Below are 23166 nucleotides of genomic sequence, written 5' to 3' on the forward strand. Positions count from 1 at the left end.
TTGGTAAAAATGTTTCCAGTCTAGGTTTGGTGCCATTCTGAAATACGACAGATGTCTGGTGACAACAGCAAGAAACTACCATAAAGACAAAGTGCAGACAAGTCTTTTGCACAGTGTGAACATGCATACATTAACTCACGACATGCAGCAACAGGGATACTATTGTATCAGCGATGCTGTACCTGTGCTTATGCCATGTGTTTATTGCTCATTTTTGTTGGCATTGTTGTTAAAATAGCACGGGACACGGACGCATCTGCACAAACAGCTGTAGAGCAACTGTCAGTCCACTTCCGCACACACCAGGAGGAAACTTTACAACCAGAAGCCGAATGCTGATTGGCGGACAGTTACCAATCGTTGACGACATGGACATCCATGAATAGCCTCTTTCTTTCCATCTTCCCTTACATCATGCCCAGCCAACCATATTAGAGGGCCAATTAATAGTTTTACAATAGTGACGTCAGACATCGATAGTCTGTAAGAAATAGAAGCACCTATCTCCATGCAAAACCAGCCGTGCCCTGAGGAAGGCCGTTGCAATTCAACCGAAACGTCGGTTGTAGTTTATTATTGTTGTTGTTAGTTTCTAGCAATGATGTGGCATAATACCCAGAAGAATTTTAATCAATGTTCCTGAATTGTTGCCTAGTTCATGGAATTTTCATATCTGGTTGCAAACCCTCCTTCCACAATGATGTTGTGTGTTCAAATTCTGACTGTCCATAGCCCTAACCAACATAGCCATGCAAAACCATATACATCAGGCTCAAACTTGCCTGCAATACCTCCTCTCCAATCCTAAATTCCTGTACTCCATCCAGATGGAAACTCTTGTGGTCCAGGAACTAGAGCAGTGTGCACAATGACACCTCAAGAAACTCTCCAACCTGTTCATCTCCTCCTTCTGCCTTGAACTGCCATCATCCACATATTTAAAAGAGCCTTCAAACATCACCTGCATCTTATCGTGGCCAAAAACCCTGTCTTGCAGACCTCCTACAGTTACCTCACTGTCAGAAATTGAGTCCCATCGCCATAGAGAATCCAGAACCTAAACAGACCTGAAACACAGTCATGAACCTGTCCTCCAAAAGCCCACTGAAGTATCATTATTTTCTAAAGGCCTTCTCTTTTGCCCCACACCCAAATTCAGTTACGCTAGACTTGCTAGAGACCTTCTCTCCTTCTCTTGGTCCATACAATGGAAACACTGTTTTTTATCACCAACCTTACCAGTCAGACTCAGTCCAAAACCAATATTGAACACTGCCTGACTGTTCACTCCTCCATCCAACCATGAACCGCCCCCTGTTAACTTTCCAGAATTTCCTAACCTCAAAGGTTGCATCGTTCCCCAAATCCCTCAACATAGAAACCAACCTTACATCCACAAAAAGAACTGTAGTCCACCACCTAAAATCTGATCCTAACCTTATAACGCTATCTGCAGACAAGGCTCCCCCCCATTGTGCTTACAAAGTGCAGGGATTACCAGCTGTCAGATTCATCCACCTACAGCCTGCAGCCATAGTGATCCTATTTGAGAAAGCAGCAGGATCTCCTGTCCTCTTCAAATACTTAGGCACATCACAGAACCTCTCCCCCAAGTCTGTATCTCTCCTCGCCCCTACCGCTCCCTGTAGATTACTGCAATCTTCTACTTTTTCAAGATTTTTCCTATGAGGTCATTGATGTCCTTAATGAATGGCAGGAAAACTTTTGATTTCACCAGCGCTTGAGCACCGCTATGATCTCTATGTGGTGGTCTTAACGCTCTTTTCACCTCAGCAAATGAATAACCATTCTTGATCAATGCATTGGTGAGATGTTTTAATTCTGCATCAAGCAGCTCTGGTTCGCAGATTTTCCTTGCTTTGCCTGCCAACTTTTTTTTTTATGCCTCGCTTTTCTTGAGGGTGGTGGTTCGAATCCCGGTGTAGGTAAACGGTCTGTCTGCGTCGGTTTTCGGTAAACCGTGTGGCCCAAGCTACCATCTTCTATCTTGAAAATTAGCACATTAAGAAAATTTAATCTTCTGCTTGCCACCTCCTCTTTGGTAAACTGAATCTTTGGATTGATCCCGTTCAGGTGTTGTGAAAACGATCCAGTTCCTCATTACCATCCTGCCACAAAACAAATGTATCATCGATGTAACAGAACCAAAGATTCGGTTTCTCTTTCGCAGTTTCCAAAGCCTGCTCCTCGAATTTTTCCATAAAGAAGTTCGCTGTAAGCAGGCTGAAGGGGCTCCCCATCCATTTGACCACTGCATAATAGCCTGGAACATTTTATTATGTGTGACATTTCTGGCCATGAAAGTATACATTTTACAGTCAGTTATACTGCCTCCGAAATATTTATGTACTGTCTTCCTTGTTAACGTACATGCAAACATATTTTATCAATTTCACATTTCAGTGCTCCACATTGATGTGAGCCTTAAAATTTAAAAAAAAGGACAGAACTATGAGGAACCATCCCAGGACCATTTACAGTGTCAGTAAAACCACATTTGTCGGGGGAATGTCTCCTATACTGAAAATAGCTATTGTCCCCAGTCTCTTTTACCGAGCGAGGTGGCGCAGTGGTTAGACACTGGACTCGCGTTCGGGAGGACGACGGTTCAATCCCGCGTCCGGCCATCCTGATTTAGGTTTTCCATGATTTCCCTAAATCACTCCAGGCAAATGCCGGGATGGTTCCTCTGAAAGGGCACGGCCGACTTCCTTCCCCATCCTTCCGTAATCCGATGAGACCGATGACCACGCTGTCTGGTCTCCTTCCCCAAACAACCAACCAACCAACCCAGCCTCTTTTTCACTCTGCAAATGCCTGTGAAACCTTTTGTTGGAAGTGTTATCTTTCATGCGTGACAGTTTACAATTGAACCTTCCACAACATACATGTATCATGCCGACTTTCACAATTTTGAGAACCAATTGCAATAGTGCTGCTCCACTGTACATAGTTGCAGGTATTGAGTCCTACTTATCTTGCCCACAGACTTAATAAGCTGATGTGATCCAGCATGCTTGTTTACTGTGTTGAATGAATAGTTAATCAACAGTACTTGACATGTAGTGGAAAATTGGAAGTGGCTCTTTTTTTATATCTTTGGGAACACAAAAGAGTTATGCAAAGCTACAATTTCAAGTTTCCGTGGTAAGTGGGGCATTTGCTATGTTAATATTTACATGAACATGTGAAGAAATGCACAGACCACATCACATTGTATTATCATTGAGGTCACCCGTTCAGTTTACAGATACCGTTGTGAAGATGAAACATTACCAACCTATAACAATGCCTCCAAAGTCTCAAACATTTCTTCTTTGATAGTCTTCCTGTGATTGTTGGATTTGGTAAACAGTTCTTAAATAACATACGCAACATTGCAGAAATTACTTTTCGGTCTTCTTGGTTTATTATCGCATAGTAACATTTCAGTGACTAGCTTGTGTTCAGTAATTTTGGATTTCACATCACCTAAGAGCGGCTAAATATTTTAAAAGTGGCAACATTTTAATTTTATACTTTAACTACATAGCAGTGACTGGCAAATGACATAAATAAAATAATGGCTGAATAGTTTGACCACTTGACCAATACTGACAAAGTAACTTTGCACTATGATACCAACCGTCTGAAAATTATGTGACGAAACATAGATTGTTTGCATAATGACTGCTAGCTTCTGACTCGCTAACACTTTGTGCGCGATGTCTATGTATAGCTGCATGTATTACAGGAAATTATAAATTGACAAAATACTGGACTGTTACATTTTAGTTATTAACATATAGGCCACAAAGACACAAAAGTTAAAGAAGTACATTTGATTAACCATTAGCTGTAAAACTAACAAATGGCGAAATCATCAGTACTGTTTTATGGGAAGCAGTTTAATGTGTAATGGAATTCCTAAAATTTACCATGGGTTCTTGAGAAAATTAATTTTTCTAACTGGCCTAATTAACAACTCATTTTAGTGAAAATTGGGGTTACAAAACTGTAGTTATGAATTTTGAAAATAATTACATTTTAATATTGGAACTCTCTGGAAAACAAAAATTTTGAATACATATAACATCTGAGATATTGAGTTCTTGGAAAAAGTAAAACATTCATTGAAAGAATAAGAGCTTTTAAATAAACTAGGTCAGTCCTGAAACAATCAAGTTTTAAAATCCTTGAATATTGACAGGCACATGGTCTTTAGGTATAATAAATTATGAATATTTTAGTAAATAGAAAATTAGTTCACATAGAAATAAAGTATTGTAATCAGTAATTGGGGAAATTAATAAAATTAATATTAAAGTTATTTGAAATATGTGAATAAGAATTCAATCATTGCTACATGCAGACTAAGTTGACAATCGGCAAAGTGGCAAATGGTAGCAACTGTGCCTTTATGGCTGCTCCCATCAGCCACCACTCCGATTGACAACGTAGTTTGCACATACAGTATGTGTGTTATATGTATGATGGAAAACAGAAAAAAATTATTTACATAATGAGTAGAATTGTAGCAAATGGAGCTATTTTGCATTGCTAGGTCTCAAAGTGCCTTTAGTTGCACTAGTAATTATTTCACAATTGAAGGTGATGATAGTCACAAAGATGTCTTGGGCTGAAATGCTTGGCCACAGTTCAACCATGTGCATGTGGTATTACAGAACTCAGGAGGGTTTTGGATGGTAGTAGAACAAATACTGAGGTTGATCTTAAAGCTAAAAGAAGTTAGTTTCCATATAACGGGTGGATACACTGAGGTGACAAAAGTTACGGGATACCTCCTAATACCATGACGGATCTCCTTTTGCCCGGTGTAGTGCAGTAACTTGACATGGAATGGACTCGACAAGTCATTGGAAGTCCCCTGCAGAAATATTTGAGACATGCTGCCTCTATAGCTGTCCATAATGACGAAAGTGTTGCCGTTGCAGGATTTTATGCCTGAAATGATTTCTCAGTTGTGTCTAATGTTGAACAAGATTTGTGTTGGGCTATTTGCATGGTCAAATTATTCAGAATATTCTTAAAACCATTTGCGATCAATTGTGGGCTGGTGACGCGACGCATTGTCATCCATAAAAGTTCCACCATTGTTTGAAGTCCATGTATGGCTTCAAATGGTCTCCAAGTAGCTGAATGTAACCATTTCCAGTTAATGATGGATTCAGCTGGACCAAAGGATGCAGTCCATTCCGTGTAAACACAGCCCACACCATTATGGAGCCTCCATCAGCTTGCACACTGCCTTGTGTCCATGGCTTTGTGGGGTCTGGACCACACTTGAACCCTACCATCTTACCAATTGAAACCTAGATTCATCTGACCCAGCCACAGTTTTCCAGTCATCTAGGGTGCAACCAATAAGGCCACAAGCCTAGGAAAGGCACTGCAGGTAATGATGTGCTGTTAGCAAAGGTACTCGCGTCAGCTATCTGCTGCTGTCATAGCCCTTTAACACCATATTTCAGCACACTCTCCTAACGGATATGTTCGTCGTACACCCCACATTGATTTCTGTGGTTATTTCATGCAGTGTTCCTTGTCTGTTAACACTGACGACTGTATGCAAATGCTGCTGCTCTCAGTCGTTAATTGAAGGCCGTTACCCACTGTGTCATCTGTGGTGAGAGGTAATACCTAAAATTTGGTATTCTTGGCACAATCTTGACACTGTGGATCTCAGAATATTGAATTCCCTAATGATTCCCGAAATCAAATGTCCCTTGCGTCTAGCTCCAACTGCCATTCCGCATTCGGAGTCTGTTAATCTCCATTGTGAGGCCATAATCATGTCAGACACATTTTCACATGAATCATCTGAGTACAAATGACAGCTCCCCTAATGCACTACCCTTTTATATCTTGTGTGTGCGATACTACTGTCATCTGTATATGTGCATATCATTATTCCATGACTTTTGTCGTCTCAGTGTTTGACAGCAGTGCACTCAGTGAAAGTTCTTGAAGTCACGAATGGTTAAGCTGACAAGCTTACAAGGCTCATTTATCATGGGAAGGAGGTTTTAAGATAGGTGAGCAATGTTGTAATGGAGAAAGTTTTTTAGTAAAGGATCTGAAAGTCACAGTTGATGCCATAATTGTTTGTAGGACACCCTTATTTAAATATATATGGGTGTTATTCAAAATGTCTTCTGGTAATTTAAAATCCATAATCCATTTTTTTCCTTCTCATCCCATCCAGTAAGTCTGCTTTGACACAGGGTTTTCTGTAATTCTCACCAAATTAAAAAAAAGATGAAACATGTCAGTTGCTCTAAATATGTGGAAAGGTACTGAAGGTGGCCAATATACTTGGACTGAAGGGCTTCTCCATATCTAATGGATGGGTTGATAGATTGAAATAGTAGTATAATGCAGTGTACAAAACTGCATGTGGCGAAGGGGACAGGTAAATGTAAACATTTTAGTGAATGGCAAAAAGAAATATAAACCAAGGGACATCTTCAAGATAATGAAACTGGGATCTTTTTCAGCATTCTTCGATACAAAACACTTGACTGTTGTGGAAAGAAATGTAGAGTTTGCTTTACAGTAATGTTAATAGTCCTGAAAGAAATCAATGGTGTGTGTGTGTGTGTGTGTGTGTGTGTGTGTGTGTGTGTGTAAGGGGAGGGGGGGGGGGCATTGTTTTAAAAGCATTGCAAACAAACTACAGTGCCAGTAACTAACAAAGCATGGATGACATCTAAACTATTCAAGAAGCAATCGCGTAGTCCTGATGCAAGAATCATAACAGAAAATTCTGATTGTGGATTGTTGCCCTGCACATCCAAAAAATATAAATTTACACATTGTGCAGTGTAAGTTCCTGCTACCAAACTGCAGGCCTTCAATGTGAGAATTATTCATGCTTTCGGAACTTATTAGGTTTTAAGTCTGATGGCAAGTGGAAAAGACATAGCCTCCTTTAAAGTGTCAATCTTAAATGCCTTACTATATTGCTAAGACATGAACAGATATTAAGGAAGCATACAGTGCAGTGGTGAAAGTATATCTGTTGAAGAAGTGATAGTAATGAAAAGTGGGTTTTGTTGTATTGTAGATCTAAATGCAGCAGTGAAAACAAATACTGGAAAACTATTGTAAATTACAAACCCCAGTACCTATTTCATCATAATGTCCCATTTATTAAAGGTTAAAGAGCGATAGTGGATGGGGGATAACATATGAGGAGAGAGAGAGAGAGAGAGAGAGAGAGAGGTAGTAAATGATTTTCTAAAAAGTTTGCTAACAGCATGTTTCCTTATATTTTCAGTGCACTCGTATGGGGATCTTCTGTAAAACATCAACCTCAGAAAGTTGGCAAGGATCATATGCTCATGGATGAAGATGTTGTCCAGATTGTGAAAAAGGTCTGATTTTGTATTTTTTGATGGCACTGAAAACTTAAGGCATCTTCTGATAGTGCCAACTTATTAACATCAATTCTGAATACTTTGAAATCAGTGGATATTTGTGAATGTTGATTTTATCAAAAATAAAATATATTTAGTGAATCCAACCTGTACGAAAATTGACTCTAGAATAAATTTACCTGGTATCCAGTAACTTATGTTATAGATTACTTGTGAAAAAGTGAGACTGAATTATTAAATTATTACAAAATTAATTTGTGTGTACAAACTTCAAATTTTAGAGACCAATTCAGAAACGATGGTGGTCTAGGCATGGACAGGGAGTATAGAATTGCCAGTTCCAAGCATACAGATGCTTTGCACTTAAAGAAAGCGAGTATCGATTTGTCTCACTTGCTTAAGTAGAATTTGTCACACATCACTATCAGCCATATAATTTCCAGTAAATGGAATAAAAATTCACTAAGTAACTCATTATGATTATGTTTAATGCTCGCACTGGCTACACTCCAGGACTGTTAAGAGTATGTATTACATCAGGTGCCCAGAACACGCCTGAAGTTGACTGCCATTGTTTGTGACTCCAACTATAGTACATTACTAGAGACTGTAAACATCACTCAGAAGAGTAAGGTTTGGACTTAATGTTTATCATGAGATCATTAGAGAGGGGCAGAGTAAGAAAGCTAAAACAATGCAATGTTTAAAGAAAAAGGTTTTAATTCCTGTAATATAAGAAAATAATGTACTTATACAACATATATTAGAAAAGAATCTTTCTTATTCCATGTGCTGCATGAACCACAAAACTGAGTTTATAAGGTTGTCCATTTCCACAGGAACTTGACTAAGTGGATGATTGTCCTCATAAAGCATCAACCTAAAACAAAAGAAATCCTTATGTATGCATAGCTGAAATAAATTTTCTTTTTTGGTGTAACAGTGCAAAATTCATATTATGAATTAAGTACTGCATTATGATTGTGTCTGTAAAGTAACACCAGTTATTACGGTTGAGAATAATGAAAATCTTTCCAAGGAGAAATAAGTGCTAGGAACTACTGGTCTGTTGCTGAATAGAAAGGGTACAGTTATATGGATAAGAGTACCTGTTACATCCAGTAACCCATTAAATTGCAAGTTGCTCCTTCATTTACTTCCTTCTACCCACTGAGATAGAAAGTACATTCCTGACACATAGCTACCTAATTCAGTACGAGAAGCCACCAGTTAACAAATACAGCACACCACCTTTTAAATGAATGATATTTATTTTTTAAAAAATTACTCAAATCATGAATGGCCCATTTACTAATTTCCCACAATCGCTATCCCTGTTCTCATGATGTAGTCAGCAAACTCTGCACCCATATTGTATCAACATAGGTGAGTTCAGAGCCCAACTGTTTAAAGAAGTCCTTGCACACAAAAGAAATTTCCAATTTATAAATTTGATTTCAGTGGATCCTGTAACGTCATTCTCGACATTGGGAACAATTTTTAAGAGTGAACTTTGGAGGATGCTAGAGAAGACTTGAGGTATAAATGTTACATTACTGAATTGGTGCAAATTCAAGATGCAAACATGAAAACCATTACAGTAGTCTCTTAAAGCTTTCATTAAGTGTAAAGTCCTTCACAGTTAACATTAGGGTGAACTGGAATGATGACCACTGGTCACCTCTTGATCCTGAAGACATTCATGTGCTTGGTTGGTTTCAAGTGACTGGCATGCTGGGTAAGATGACCTACTCTAGTCAAATGGTATTCCAAAACACAAGCCAACTGGTACAAAATGCATTGTCTTGATAACTGTGACATGTTTTGGTCCCCAAAAGCCCTGATTTGACTTACATTTGCAGTAATACCGAGAGAGCCTGTAACAAGTCGAGGCATGCCAACACATATGAACTGGGCATACTCTTCACTCAGGTGTAGAATAGAGGCAGGTCAAAAAAACTTTTAAGAATCAACAAAAATATAACATTCAGCTTTTTAGTGTGCCACGACAAACAATTTTATAATTAAAAGCTTGCTTTCATCTCGCCGTTATTACATGCATTTATTCCTGTTCCTTCCACAAAGAGAATTTTTCGTCTTGTTGTTTTGAAGGTAAAGCAGTCACTGACCTAAAAATTGCTTTGAATGAAGGGGTTTAGTAAGTACTGTCCATTTAGTGTTGGTACGGCTTAGTAATCACCAGTGATAGTCATTTTTGATCTCAGGAATAACTGTAGGACCAAAAGAGAGTGGACCACTTGTGAAGTATACTACTACAGAGGCAGTATAATAATTTCATGATATCTAAAATCACTGAACCCTTAATATCTCCAAAGGCTTTTGTAAGTAGAATCAATTACCAGGTAAGTTCTATAAGCATAAAACTCTCATAATATATTAACCAACTGTTTCCAAATTCATTTCAGCTGCTGTAATAATGACCCCCAACTATTACTAGAAAAACTATTTCTACCAAATTGTGTTCTTTTCAGCTTCACTTTTTGGCACAACTGCCAACAAACATAACATTTTTTCACACGTCATAACATTATGCGTACATTTTAACTGATGTAACAAGCCCAGCTCCATGTATAAATTAAGTAATCCAACTCTCTAGGAATTTCATACTGATGGCTGTTATCTCACATTTCTTTATACACTGACTTCAAGCTGCTCTATTAACTTGGGAAGTGGAATTTTAACTGAAACCTGACTTTCCATACAGTCAATTACGAAAATTTACTTTAATACTCTCTATATAACAATACCAATGGAAAATCCAGGATGGACTGCAACAATATTATGAGAAGGGAATTTGCTACTCACCATATAGTGGAGGTGCTGAGTTGCAGATAGGCACAACAGAAAGATAATCACAATTAAAGCTTTTGGTGATTACGCCTTCGTCAACAATACACAAGCGCGCCCACACACACACACACACACACACACACACACACACACACACACACACACAAAACTGCAGTCTCTGGCAACTGAGAAGGCTTTACTCGCCGAAAGCTGTAATTGTGACAGTCTTTTTGTTGTGTCTATCTGTGAATCAGCATCTCTGCTATATGGTGAGTAGCAACTTTCCTTCTCATAATATTGGAAGAAAGATTATGGTATATTTTATTTAAAGAGTTGACATCCATGAGGCTAATGCAGGATGGGTTTAGCATTTATTGAACTCTGGTAAACAGCAAATGTCCAAATTTCTCAGCAGTGTTTGGACCATTTAAATTAAAAATAATAATAATAATCCAATTGAGCTGCCGCCCACTAAAAGGTATTGAAGAATCTTTACAGGTGGTGCACATAGTGAAGAAAGGAAGGAAGTAAGTTTAACCTACTTAGAGAGCTAGAAATATCAGTCAATAGGAGGGATTTGATAATGTGCTCAATGTACAAACTGATGAGACTGGTAACAGATTCTTGAATGGGTTAAGAGATCTTTTTTAAATTTAACTGTAAAAATTGCAAGCAAAAACATATGTAATTGGTATCTATGATTAAAAATCGTAATCTCTCCAATACATTGTATAAAATCTGTGTAAGTGAAGGAAATTAAATGTACAATACAACAATAATATGGACATTTTTATGTCTGCAAATTGTAATTCTGCCAGATATTTCAGTTTCTCATGCGATTGCACTAATTTATACATAAATTAATTGCATATTTACTATTTTAAAAGTAAGGAAGGGTAACTCTGGAAATGAGATGCTCCTTGTTTGTTGTGGTATACAAGTTTAAGATTTCTGTACCAGCTTCTCTTACACATTTCATCAGTACAACAGAAATGATAGTGTAACAATAAAAACAATTAAGAAAAATTGTTTCCAACTCAGGAAAAACCCTACAGGTTTCAACAGGGAACAGAAAGAATAAGTACCCTTTCTTCTTCCACAGCACACGCACACAAATTACAAGTTGTTGTGGATCGCATGAATGTCTTTTACAGCGTTTCTTGTGATTTGTGTATTCAAGGAGCAGCACTGACACATTGGCCCATTAAAGAAATAAGAAAATACAATGCTACATCATCGATCTCTGCTTTCTGAAATGCTTGCTACAAGTCTTGACAGTGGGTAGTAGCCATCTTCCTTCCACTGTGTTTATTTCTAGGCAGTACTTTAGGTAGCTCCAAAAACGGGCCGTAACTTATTTTACCAAAAATTCTTTGAGCAGTGAACAATACGTGTAATTTGGTATTCCAACAACAAGAACATTAAGACTTGTGCCGAACTTCAATATTGTGTCATGACGTAAAGACAGACACAAGTAGAAATTAGTTTTTCATAATGTCTTCATTCCTTTCAGCCAATTAGGAAAATAAAATATTTGTATAATACACATTATATTTATAATAACATGAAAAGGATAAATTGCTGCTCACCACATAAGGAAGTACTGAATGGCAGACAGGGACATTGATAAAAGACTGCATACAATTATTATGACTGGCCCACAGCTCAAAAATAATAAGTTACCAATATACAGTATAATGCAATGAAACATCATGAAAATTTCATATTAGGTGGTATGATATAAAGGCAAATTTACAAATAACTTGCAGATCCACAGGGTAGCATTATTATTTGCAACTATTTAAGCGTAATCATTTTTACCTTCCTCCAGAGTATCAAACACTTGCTCAGTGTCAGATTACCGTATACAATCTTATTGCATTACAACACACAATATAAGTAAGAACATAAAACTAAACCACTAAAATTTTTTTTTATACTGTGAAAGTGGTTTTCATTAACAGTGGTTATATATTTTCTAGCACCCCAAGCGGTTGCACCTTGTGCAACCATTTATTTTATTTCTTCTAAAGAAGACACACTTACTTTGTTTTAACATTGTTAGACCGCAGAAGGTGGTAGTAACCAATTGCTTGACTGCTTGGAACTCTTGCATCCTTCTTCCCAACCATAAATAATGTTGGGGCAACTACGTTATTTATATGGTTAACAGGCGAACATTTCTTCATCTTCTCAAATGCTTCAAGGCTCATGTCTTGTAGCACATTGTAGTGATAGCCAGCTTCCACTGCCGTCCTAGAATATGAAGTTGCATTTTACGTGAGATTGAAAGATGTAACGAGATTAACAATTCTGTTAACTCTAGTTCCATTTAAATTGCAAAACGTAAAATGTAATAATCAAAAGTAAAAACAGTCTTACTTCAAAACAAAGAAGCAGCATAAACTGGAGTAGACCACAAGTGGAAGAGTAAATACAAATCTCATTTTTTCTAGCTAGTAAAAGTGGAGATAATGCTTACGGTAAATGGCATCTGAATGGTAAGGAACATAACGAATGAAGTCCCAAGTCCAAAAATACTACATCTTGTCTGTCACACTTGGCATAGGCTTCACAATGACGGTTTCCACTCTAATCCATTACAGTAGACTCATTATTTTGAAACTCGCTTAACCAATAATGGCTTTTGAATCCCTACCGAATAACAGCAAAAAATCTACCACTTAAACCTAATTTTGTATAACTTGTACTACAAACTAAAAGCTGGTCCCCACATTACACGTTCCAGTTCATATTCATCATCTAAACTGAATAAGTATGTATATATGTAGTGCACTACAGTATTTTCCGTTATGCATTTCACATAATTTTTCTCAATAATGTACGTAATTTAATTCTGAAACAATGGCCCAATCGCTTGCTTGCTGCCCATGTGTCACTTCCACAGTGTAAGAGGCAAGGGTGGGGGAATTGAGGGGTTTGTCAGCACATCACACATGGTGCGGGACACACAACTATCAAGAGGGTTTCTGTCACTGTTTGTTTGTGAACAGTGAGTTCCATCGCTCCATCACTCACAATATGATGCCAAATCAGAAACAAGATCACAATGCTCTGATACTAAAACAAAAGCAGCAATTCTACATTTGGTCAACAGTGGAGAGAAAATAAAAAAAGAAGTTACAGAAGACTTTCAGATCTCATTGATAATAAGTTCAAGATAGAAAATAGGGCAAGTCTGGCAAGATCTTCATTTAGCAACAGCAGAAAGTGTATGAGGCCATCCAAACATGAAGCAGTGGAAGATTCCTGTTTGAATGGTTCCAAAACATGCACTCACAGCAAATTCCGTTGTCCAGTCCCACGATTCAAGAAAAGGCTCGTGAAATCACACACTAGAAGGTAAATGGTGGGTTTGTGTTCTGAGGGCTGGATATGATGTTTTCAAAAGAGGCATAAAATCAGTGCTGTCTTGCCTGTGGGAAGAGACATAGAGCAAAGGAGGAAGATGACAATGAGTGGACATAGGGGTTTCATTCCAAGGCCTCTAATTTGTATCTCCCAAGAGATGTACTTAATATGGATAAAGGTGGCGTTTCTATAACTTGGTGCCTGAAAAAATACTACTTGTTAAGGGCAAAAAATGTTATGGACGAAAATGCAGTAAGGGAAGACTAAAGTTCACACTACTTTAAACGCGCCAACTTATTCAATCTGCCATGCCATTATGAAAGTAACAACAGACACTGGAAGGCCAGATCTCTCCTCCATAGCTGGCTCTTGAAGGTTCAATAAGAAATGGCTATGAGGGAGAGAAATATTTTGGTAACTTTCGAACACTCCTCAGCACATCAGTTTGATAGCTTGACCTTCTCAACAGAGAAGTTGTCTTCTTACCAGCTAACAACACAAGATGTCTGCAGCCTTTGGCTCAAGGAATAATTGCTTCATTGAAGTACAATTATAGACACTGGCTTGTTAAGGCTGCCATCTGTGCAGTCGAACTACAAGAAACAGTTCCACATTGAAATGTCCTGCAAGCTATCCGCAACGTATCTTCTGCTTGGGATGAAGTTACAACAGACAAAAAACCAACTGTTTTAAGGTGGCCTGGACGGCAACTCATAACACTGCTGAAACTGAAGGGGAAGCCAATGATTCAACATCTGAATTTATTCATAATGTGGATACAAATTAGGATCTGATCTGATCTGCTCTTCTAAGGCTTACATCCAGTTGGTTCCCTCTTGTAGTCAATATGGAAGAATGGACAGTCGCGTATGACACCATTTATGGTGCTGAAGAACCAGTCATCAATTACGCTGATGATGCAGAAAGAGAAGATAATGCTTTACTATCATCATCTGGTAGAAGCCGACCTTGGGGAAGATCAGTTAGGATTCCGTAGAAATTTGGAACACGTGAGGCAATACTGACCCTACGACTTATCTTAGAAGCTAGATTAAGGAGTACAGAAACCAGATGGCAGTTATAAGAGCCGAGGGACATGAAAGGGAAGCAGTGGTTGAGAAGGGAGCGATACAGGGTTGTAGCCTCTCCCCGATGTTATTCAATCTGTATATTGAGCAAGCAGTGAAGGAAACAAAAGAAAAGTGTGGAGTAGGTATTAAAATCCATGGAGAAGAAATAAAAACTTTGAGGTTCGCCAATGACATTGTAATTCTGTCAGAGACAGCAAAGGACTTGGAAGAGCAGTTGAACGGAATAGACAGTGTCTTGAAAGGAGGATATAAGATTAACATCAACAAAAACAAAATGAGGATAACGGAATTTAGTCGAATTAAGTCGGGTGATGCTGAGGGAATTAGATTAGGAAATGAGACACTTACAATAGTAAAGGAGTTTTGCTATTTGGGGAGCAAAATAACTGATGATGGTCGAAGTAGAGAGGATATAAAAGGTAGACTAGTAATGGCAAGGAAAGCGTTTCTGAAGAAGAGAAATTTGTTAACATCAAGTATAGATTTAAGTGTCAGGAAGTCATTTCTGAAAGTATTCGTATGGAGTGTAGCCATGTATGGAAGTGAAACATGAACGATAAATAGTTTGGACAGGAAGAGAATATAAGCTTTCGAAATGTGGTGCTACAGAAGAATGCTGAAGATTAGATGGGTAGATCACATAACTAATGAGGAGGTATTGAATAGAATTGGGGAGAAGAGGAGTTTGTGGCACAACTTGACGAGAAGAAGGGACTAGTTGGTAGGACATGTTCTGAGGCATCAAGAGAAAACTTTTTGTTTTATTCCACAAGATTTCGGGATTGCAGCCGGATCTCGTTGACTTCTTTCCACGATATTTCGGCTGGCAACCTTACAGCCATCTTCAGGCGAGTGTTTGACACTGGAGATTGCTAGTGCAAGTCGCTCTATTTATACGTAAAAGTGCCGCAAGACGCACATGCGCAAGTTACCGTTGCATGCGCGCCACCTGTCGATTCCCAGGCCCTCTACAATATTACTGCATCTATGAGGCGCAAACGAATGCGTGATACAAGTAAAACATGCACGCAGACGTGTCCAAAACAATAAAATACAAAATTTCAATATTAAAATTAAAATTACTTGTCGCTCGACATGTCAGAAGCCATAAAAAGTTTTCTTTTGGTTGATATTAAAGAAATCAACGGGTCCCAGGCCTTATTCAATTGAAAGCCGCCATCACGATTGTTGTCCCAAAAAAAAAAAAAACTTCAAATGACCGACGTCATTTCACTGGCACGAATGAACTCTAGAACGCGATCGGCCGATCGCGTGTCGTCTGCTAAAATTGACGATATATCAGGCGACAGCTGTAGACGGGCGCGTAACGGATTAAAATAGGGGCACTCAATTAAAAGGTGTCTTACCGTCCACAGCTGAGAGCAGTGGGGACAGAGTGGGGGAGGATCGCCGCTTAAAAGATGTCGATGGCTAAAAAGACAGTGCCCTATCTGGAGTCTAGTTAAAATTACCTCCTCCCGACGACGCGTTCGGGAGGAAGAGGTCCAAGCACAAGGAAGAGTTTTTACGTCCCGCAATTTATTTTGGGGAAGTGTCGACCAGTGCGCGCGCCATAAATGAACAACACGATGACATAAAACGCTCCGGAGATCGGCGACGGGAATCGATTGAATTGCTGGCCGAAGAAGAGAGACTGCAGCCTTGGCTGCAATATCGGCCGCCTCATTTCCGCAGATACCAACGTGTCCCGGGAGCCAGAGGAACGCCACCGAGACGCCCCCCCAGGTGGAGCAAGCGTAGACAGTCCTGAATCCGGTGGACCAGAGGGTGCACAGGGTAAAGAGCTTGGAGACTGAGGAGAGAGCTGAGAGAATCGGAGCAGATAACGTACTGTATCCGCTGATGGCGGCGGATGTAGTGGACAGCCTGGAGAACAGCGTAAAGCTCCGCAGTGTAGACCGAACACTGGTCGGGAAGCCGAAAGTGATTTGGGGTGTCGCCAACAACATAGGCACTTCCCACACCTAACGATGTTTTCGAGCCATCGGTGTAAATAAATGTGGCTTCCGTCATTTGTGCACATAGAGCAGCAAATGCCCGACGATAAACAAGTGAAGGGGTACCATCCTCGGGAAATCGACAAAGGTCACGGAGCAGGCAGATCCGGGGACAGAGCCAAGGCGGTGCTGTACCCCAAGTTGTCAAGAAGGTTTTAGGAAAGCGGAAGGAAAGAGAATGGAGCAGTTGACGGAAGCGGACTCCCGGTGGTAGTAGGGAGGAGGGGCGGCCTGCATACCCTACATCAAAGGAGGCGTCGAAAAATATGTCATGGGCTGGATTAGCAGGCATGGAAGACAGATGGCTGGCATAACGACTCAGAAGGACTGCTCGCCGATTGGACAGCGGAGATGCAGCAGTCTCAGCATAAAGGCTTTCCACAGGGCTGGTGTAAAAAGCTCCAGACACTAAACGTAATCCACGGTGGTGGATAGAGTCGAGACGCCGAAGAATAGACGGCCGAGCAGAGGAGTAGACTATGCTTCCATAGTCCAATTTCGAGCGCACTAAGGCGCGATAGAGGCGGAGAAGGACCACTCGGTCCGCTCCCCAGGAGGTACCATTCAGGACACGGAGGGTGTTGAGGGATCGCAGGCAGCGAGCCGAAAGATACGAAATGTGGGAGGACCAGCATAGTTTTCTGTCAAACATAAGACCCAAGAATTTAGCGACGTCTGAAAACGGAAGGTTGACAGGTCCTAGATGTAAGGAGGGTGGAAGAAACTCCTCACGTCGCCAAAAATTAACACAAACGGTCTTACTGGGAGAAAAACGGAAGCCGGTTTCGATGCTCCAAGAGTGGAGGCGATCGAGACATCCTTGAAGACGTCGTTCAAGAAGGCTGGTCCGTTGAGAGCTGTAGTAGATCGCAAAATCGTCCACAAAGAGGGAGCCCGAGACATCAGGAAGGAGACAATCCATAACTGGATTGATGGCAATGGCAAACAGTATAACACTCAGCACGGAGCCCTGGGGTACCCCGTTTTCTTGGGAGAAAGTACGGGAGAGAGTAGTGTTCACCCGCACTCTAAATGTGCACTCTGCCATAAATTCGCGAAGAAAAAGGGGCAGCCGACCTCGAAAGCCCCAAGAGAACAGTGTGTGGAGGATGCCTGTCCTCCAACAGGTATCGTATGCTCTCTCCAGATCAAAAAATATTGCTACTGTTTGGCGTTTCCAGAGAAAATTGTTCATGATATAAGTGGAGAGAGCAACAAGATGGTCAACTGCAGAACGATGCTTTCGGAATCCGCATTGGGCAGGTGTTAAAAGACTGCGGGATTCCAGCCACCAAGCTAAACGGGAATTCACCATACGCTCCAAAACCTTACAGACACTACTCTTGAGAGAAATGGGGCGATAACTAGAGGGGAGATGTTTGTCCTTTCCAGGTTTCGGAATAGGAACGACGACAGCTTCCCGCCATCGTAGGGGAAAAGTACTATTGGTCCAAATTCGATTATAAAGGCGAAGGAGGTAACGCAGACTATGGGTTGATAAATGCAGCAACATTTGGACGTGGATACCATCCGGTCCTGGGGTGGAGGAGCGAGAAGAAGAGAGTGCATGTTGGAGTTCCCGCATGGAGAAAACAGTATTGTAGCTTTCGCGATTTGGAGAGGAGAAAGCAAGAGGTCATGCTTCCGCTGCACGTTTCTTCGGGAGAAACGCTGGCGGGTAATTGGAAGAGCTCGAAATCTCAGCAAAGTGCTGACCCAAGGAGTTAGAAATTGCGACGGGGTCCACTAATGTATCATGCGCGACAGTGAGCCCAGAGACCGGGGAGAAACTAGGCGTGCCTGAGAACCGTCGAAGCCGACTCCAAACTTCCGAGGAGGGAGTGAAGGTGTTGAATGAGCTAATAAAGAATTTCCAGCTTGCCTTCTTGCTATCGCGGATGACGCGACGGCATCGCGCACGGAGCTGCTTATAGCGGATACAGTTGGCCAAAGTAGGATGGTGACGGAAAATGCGAAGAGCACGTCGCCGCTCACGTATTGCGTCACGGCATGCCTCGTTCCACCAAGGAACTGGGGGTCGCCGGGGCAATTCGGAGGTGCGTGGTATTGAACGTTCCGCAGCTGTCGGTAATATGTGTGACCTCATCGTCGACGCTGGGAAAGCGACGGTCATCGAATGTCGCTAGAGACGAAAAAAGTGCCCAATCGGCTTGGGTAAACTTCCAGCGTCGCGGGCGCATATATGGCAGTTGAGGCTGCAGTCTAAGGACACATGGAAAGTGGTCACTCGAGTGTGTATCATCAAGGGCGACCCATTCGAAGCGCCGAGCTAGCGGAATAGTACCGACCGCAAGGTCCAAATGAGATAAATTTGTCATGGAGGAAGACAAAAATGTGGGGACCCCAGTGTTGAGGCAAACTAGATCCGCTTGGTGGAAGACGTCTAGCAATAGGGAGCCACGTGGACAAGGATGTGGAGATCCCCAAAGCGGGTGGTGGGCATTGAAGTCCCCAACCAGCAAATAAGGGGGTGGAAGCTGACCAAGAAGATGAAGGAGATCAGCTCGTGCCATTGGTGTGGACGATGGAATGTATACAGTACAAAGAGAGAACGTGTATCCAGAGAGGGAAAGGCGGACGGCGACAGCTTGGAAGGAACTGTTTAAGTGGATTGGGTGATAATGGAGAGTATCATGGAGAAGAATCATGAGTCCTCCATGGGCGGGAGTGCCTTCAACAGAGGGGAGGTCATATCGGACGCACTGAAAATGAGGGAGAACAAAGCAGTCATGGGGACGCAGCTTTGTTTCCTGAAGACAGAAGATGACCGGCGAGTAGGATCGTAAGAGGATCGACAATTCATCCCGATTGGCTCGAATGCCGCGGATATTCCAGTGGATAATGGACATAGGGTGAACAGAAAATGAAGGAATGTGACCAAGGGTGCTGTTAACTCAACGACTGCTCAGAGCTGGCGACCGACAGCATGGAGTGGCATTCAGCCGAAGGCAGAAGATCCTGATCCATAGGTTGGTCAGGAGCAGCTCCTGCCACCAGCGATCGGCTGGTTGACCGGCCACCAGCAGTGCGCCTCGGCGACACAGAAGACGGCCGAGGGCGATTTCCGCCAGGTGGTGCTGTAGATGGGACACGCCTTGACGGAGAAGGAGAGGAACTGGGTTTCTTTGTAGCCTTCTTGGAAGTATGATGTTTAGATGAAGGAGGAACCGATGGTTGTGAAGTTGCGGTACGTAAAAACTCTTCACGAGTATGCTCTTTTTTCGAAGACTTGGTGGCTGACTTTTGGGCTCGAGATTTAGCAGAACCCGACGAAAAGTGAACCATAGAGTGGGCAGGCGAAGGTGGTGAGGTTGAACGGGCGATCTTTGCGCTGGCCGATCTGACGACCGTGGCACTAAAGGTGAGGTCGCAAGTCTGCGTGGCTGCCTCCTTTGTTGGCCGAGGAGAAGCAAGGACAGTGCTGTATTTTCCTGTGGGCTGTCGACTGGCGAATAATTTTCGAGCAGCAAAGGTCGACACCTTTTCCTTCACTCTGATTTCCTGGATGAGCTTTTCGTTCTTAAAAACGGGGCAATCTCGAGAGGAAGCAGCGTGGTCACCCATATAGTAGATGCAGCGAGGGGATGGAGGTGGACAAGCACCCTCATGGGCATCCTTGCCACACGTAGCACATTTGGCCGGATTAGAACAGGACTGGCTGGTGTGATTGAACCGCTGACATCGATAGCAACGCGTAGGGTTTGGGACGTAAGGGCGAACGGAAATTATCTCATAGCCCGCTTTGATTTTCGATGGGAGTTGAACTTTGTCAAACGTCAAGAAGACAGTGCGGGTTGGAATGATGTTCGTGTCAACCCTTTTCATAACTCTATGAACAGCCGTTACGCCCTGGTCAGACAGGTAGTGCTGAATTTCTTCGTCAGACAATCCATCGAGGGATCGTGTATAAACGACTCCACGCGAGGAATTTAAGGTACAGTGCGGTTCCACCCGGGCAGGGAAGGTGTGGAGCAGAGAAATATGCAGCAATTTTTGTGCCTGGAGGGCACTGTTAGTTTCTAACTACAGGGTGCCATTCCGTAATCGGGAACAAGACTTTACAGGACCTGCAATTGCGTCGACACCTTTCTGAATAATGAAAGGGTTGACCGTGGAGAAGTCGTGACCTTCGTCAGACCGAGAAACAACAAGGAACTGTGGCAACGATGGAAGAACTGTCTGTGGCTGCGACTCAGTGAACTTACGTTTGTGAGCAGACATAGTGGAAGGTGAGGAAACCATTGCGGAAGAATCCCCCATGATTACCGGCGTCTCCGATGGCGCGCTCCTCCCTTGTGGGGGCCCTCACTGAGGGCACTCCCGAAAAGGCGAGTGTGGTGCTCATGTTTAACGCAGCGGTCGTGTACTGTGCGTGTGGTCTGACCAATGTAGGCTTTCCCACACTCGCAAGGTATTTTATAAATTCCAGGCTTCCGTAATCCCAGATCATCCTTGGCTGAGCCCAGAAGAGCACGAGTCTTTGTAGGTGGCCGGAAGATTGCTTTCACACAATTTTTCTTTAAAATTCTGCCTACTTTCAATGAAATGTTACCGACATATGGGAGAAATGCTCTGGACTTAAACACCTCCTTATCCTCTTGATCTTGTGGGTGGTCACGTTTTTTCATCCTTAAAGCAGTACTGACCTGATGTGCAGAATATCCATTATGTTGAAATACAGATTTCAAGTGCTCTAATTCATCAGCAAGGTTGTCTTTATCAGACACGACATGTGCCCTATGCACCAACGTTCGAGGGACGCCCATAGTTTGACGGGTGATGACAACTTGACGCCTGCAGGTACAGGTCCGTATGCGTGGGTTTTCGATAGACAGAATGCCCCAATGACCCATCCACCTTGCGATTAACCATGACGTCCAGAAATGGTAGGCAACCATCCTTTTCAACTTCCATCGTAAACTGAATGTTTGTGTGGATGGAATTCAGATGTTGTAAAAACCGTGACAGCTCTTCTTCACCGTGAGGCCACACTACAAAAGTATCATCCACGTACCGCCAGAAGACTGTTGGTTTAAACATCGCCGAATCGAGTGCCCTCTCCTCAAAGTCTTCCATATAAAAGTTTGCTACCAGAGGGGACAGAGGACTACCCATGATAACACCATCAAGTTGCTCAAAATATTCATTATTAAATAGAAAGTAAGTAGAGGAAAGGGCATGGTGAAACAGCGCCTCAAGATACCCATGAAAGGAGACAGGTTTGAAACCATCAACAATAACACTTGCTATTGCATTGGCCCCACAGGACTTTCCAATGGGGGTCTTCCCTTGTGTCTGCAACACTTGCAAATCTTGCTGGCAAAAATTATTGATGTGGGGGTCCTATTTTGAATATTTTTGATGCATTTTTCCATTCTGATCATTATGTTTTTATAGATTTTTTAACATTACTTTCAGGGCAAAACTTGTATACCTGCAAAAGAAAATGCAATTCTCGTAACAATCAACAGTACTTTTTCTTTATCTGAAAATTTTGCAAAACTTTATATTCACTGACATCAATGCTGTAACACAAATCCATTTCTATCTCCATAGTCAGGAACATCTATTTTAGAAATGTGTTAAATTCACAAAAGAGCAGATCGACTGGCCAGCAATTATCTTTAAGAGGTGCAACTCTCAGTACAGCCTAGAAATACACAAATAAATAAACAGTACTACCAACTTCTAGAATCACAGATTACTCAACCAGAGCTGTGACTTTCTCAAGTTGAGTCATGAATGATATCAACTTCCCTTATTCCCTCCCCACACCACCCAGAGCTGCCTTTCGTCATCCTTGTAAAATCTGTAACATCCTTGTCAAATCATATAAGATTTCAGACCACTATCTTTACCCTAGACATGCACCCACCAACAACCACTTCCCCAAGTCACTCCCAATCACTACCACCAGCAAAATCTATAACATCGAAGGACAACTACATGTGAGATAACCTATATCATTTACAATGCATCATGTGTTCACTGCAAAGCATTCTGCATAAAAATGACCACCAGCGAACAAGCAGAACACATGAATGCACACAGATGAATTATGCTTCTATAATTCCATTCTGGTCCAGCAGAAAGGTTCAGCAGTGTTAGTTGAGGTTTGCAGGCTGCGACACTGTGTGAATTGTCTCTGCCAAACAGTATATGCACACTAAGTCTATGAAATTTAAGCAAACAGCACAGTGTAAAAATATTTCATGGCTGCACTCTCCAAGTAAAATACTTAAGACACTATGTTAATTAAATGAATGTAAAAGACTTAAAGTGCATGTATGCGTACTGATCCTCTGGCACTCCTCAAAATGCAATAAGTGGTTATGAACCTGGCCTGTCACCAATGATAATGCCAGTACACTGCAAAGATCCACATTCTGTTCTGCTTCAAGTGATTACAGCACCTCCAAATGGGCATGTTTGCATGATGTGAATCATGCAGGA

At 41.6% G+C, this 23166-nt stretch overlaps 2 protein-coding genes across 2 annotated transcripts in view; one reads left to right on the forward strand and one right to left on the reverse strand.

Annotated features, from left to right (window-relative positions):
- LOC126184607 (GTP-binding protein 128up) overlaps nucleotides 1-7654 on the forward strand; it is a 54226-nt gene extending 46572 nt beyond the window's left edge. Inside the window, exon 8 of the mRNA XM_049927065.1 lies at nucleotides 7301-7654. Coding sequence (XP_049783022.1) covers nucleotides 7301-7403 — 103 coding nt within the window. The 3' untranslated portion in view covers nucleotides 7404-7654. The remainder of the gene's footprint in view (nucleotides 1-7300) is intronic.
- A 446-nt stretch (nucleotides 7655-8100) lies between these two features.
- LOC126184573 (acylamino-acid-releasing enzyme-like) overlaps nucleotides 8101-23166 on the reverse strand; it is a 134521-nt gene continuing 119455 nt past the window's right edge. Inside the window, exons 12-13 of the mRNA XM_049927007.1 lie at nucleotides 12258-12467; nucleotides 8101-8280 (exon numbers count right to left, since the gene is read on the reverse strand). Of these exons, the coding sequence (XP_049782964.1) occupies nucleotides 8181-8280; nucleotides 12258-12467 (310 nt within the window). The 3' untranslated portion in view covers nucleotides 8101-8180. The remainder of the gene's footprint in view (nucleotides 8281-12257; nucleotides 12468-23166) is intronic.

Source organism: Schistocerca cancellata, chromosome 1 (assembly GCF_023864275.1).
Source record: "Schistocerca cancellata isolate TAMUIC-IGC-003103 chromosome 1, iqSchCanc2.1, whole genome shotgun sequence".
In the NCBI taxonomy this organism is placed as follows: domain Eukaryota; kingdom Metazoa; phylum Arthropoda; class Insecta; order Orthoptera; family Acrididae; genus Schistocerca; species Schistocerca cancellata.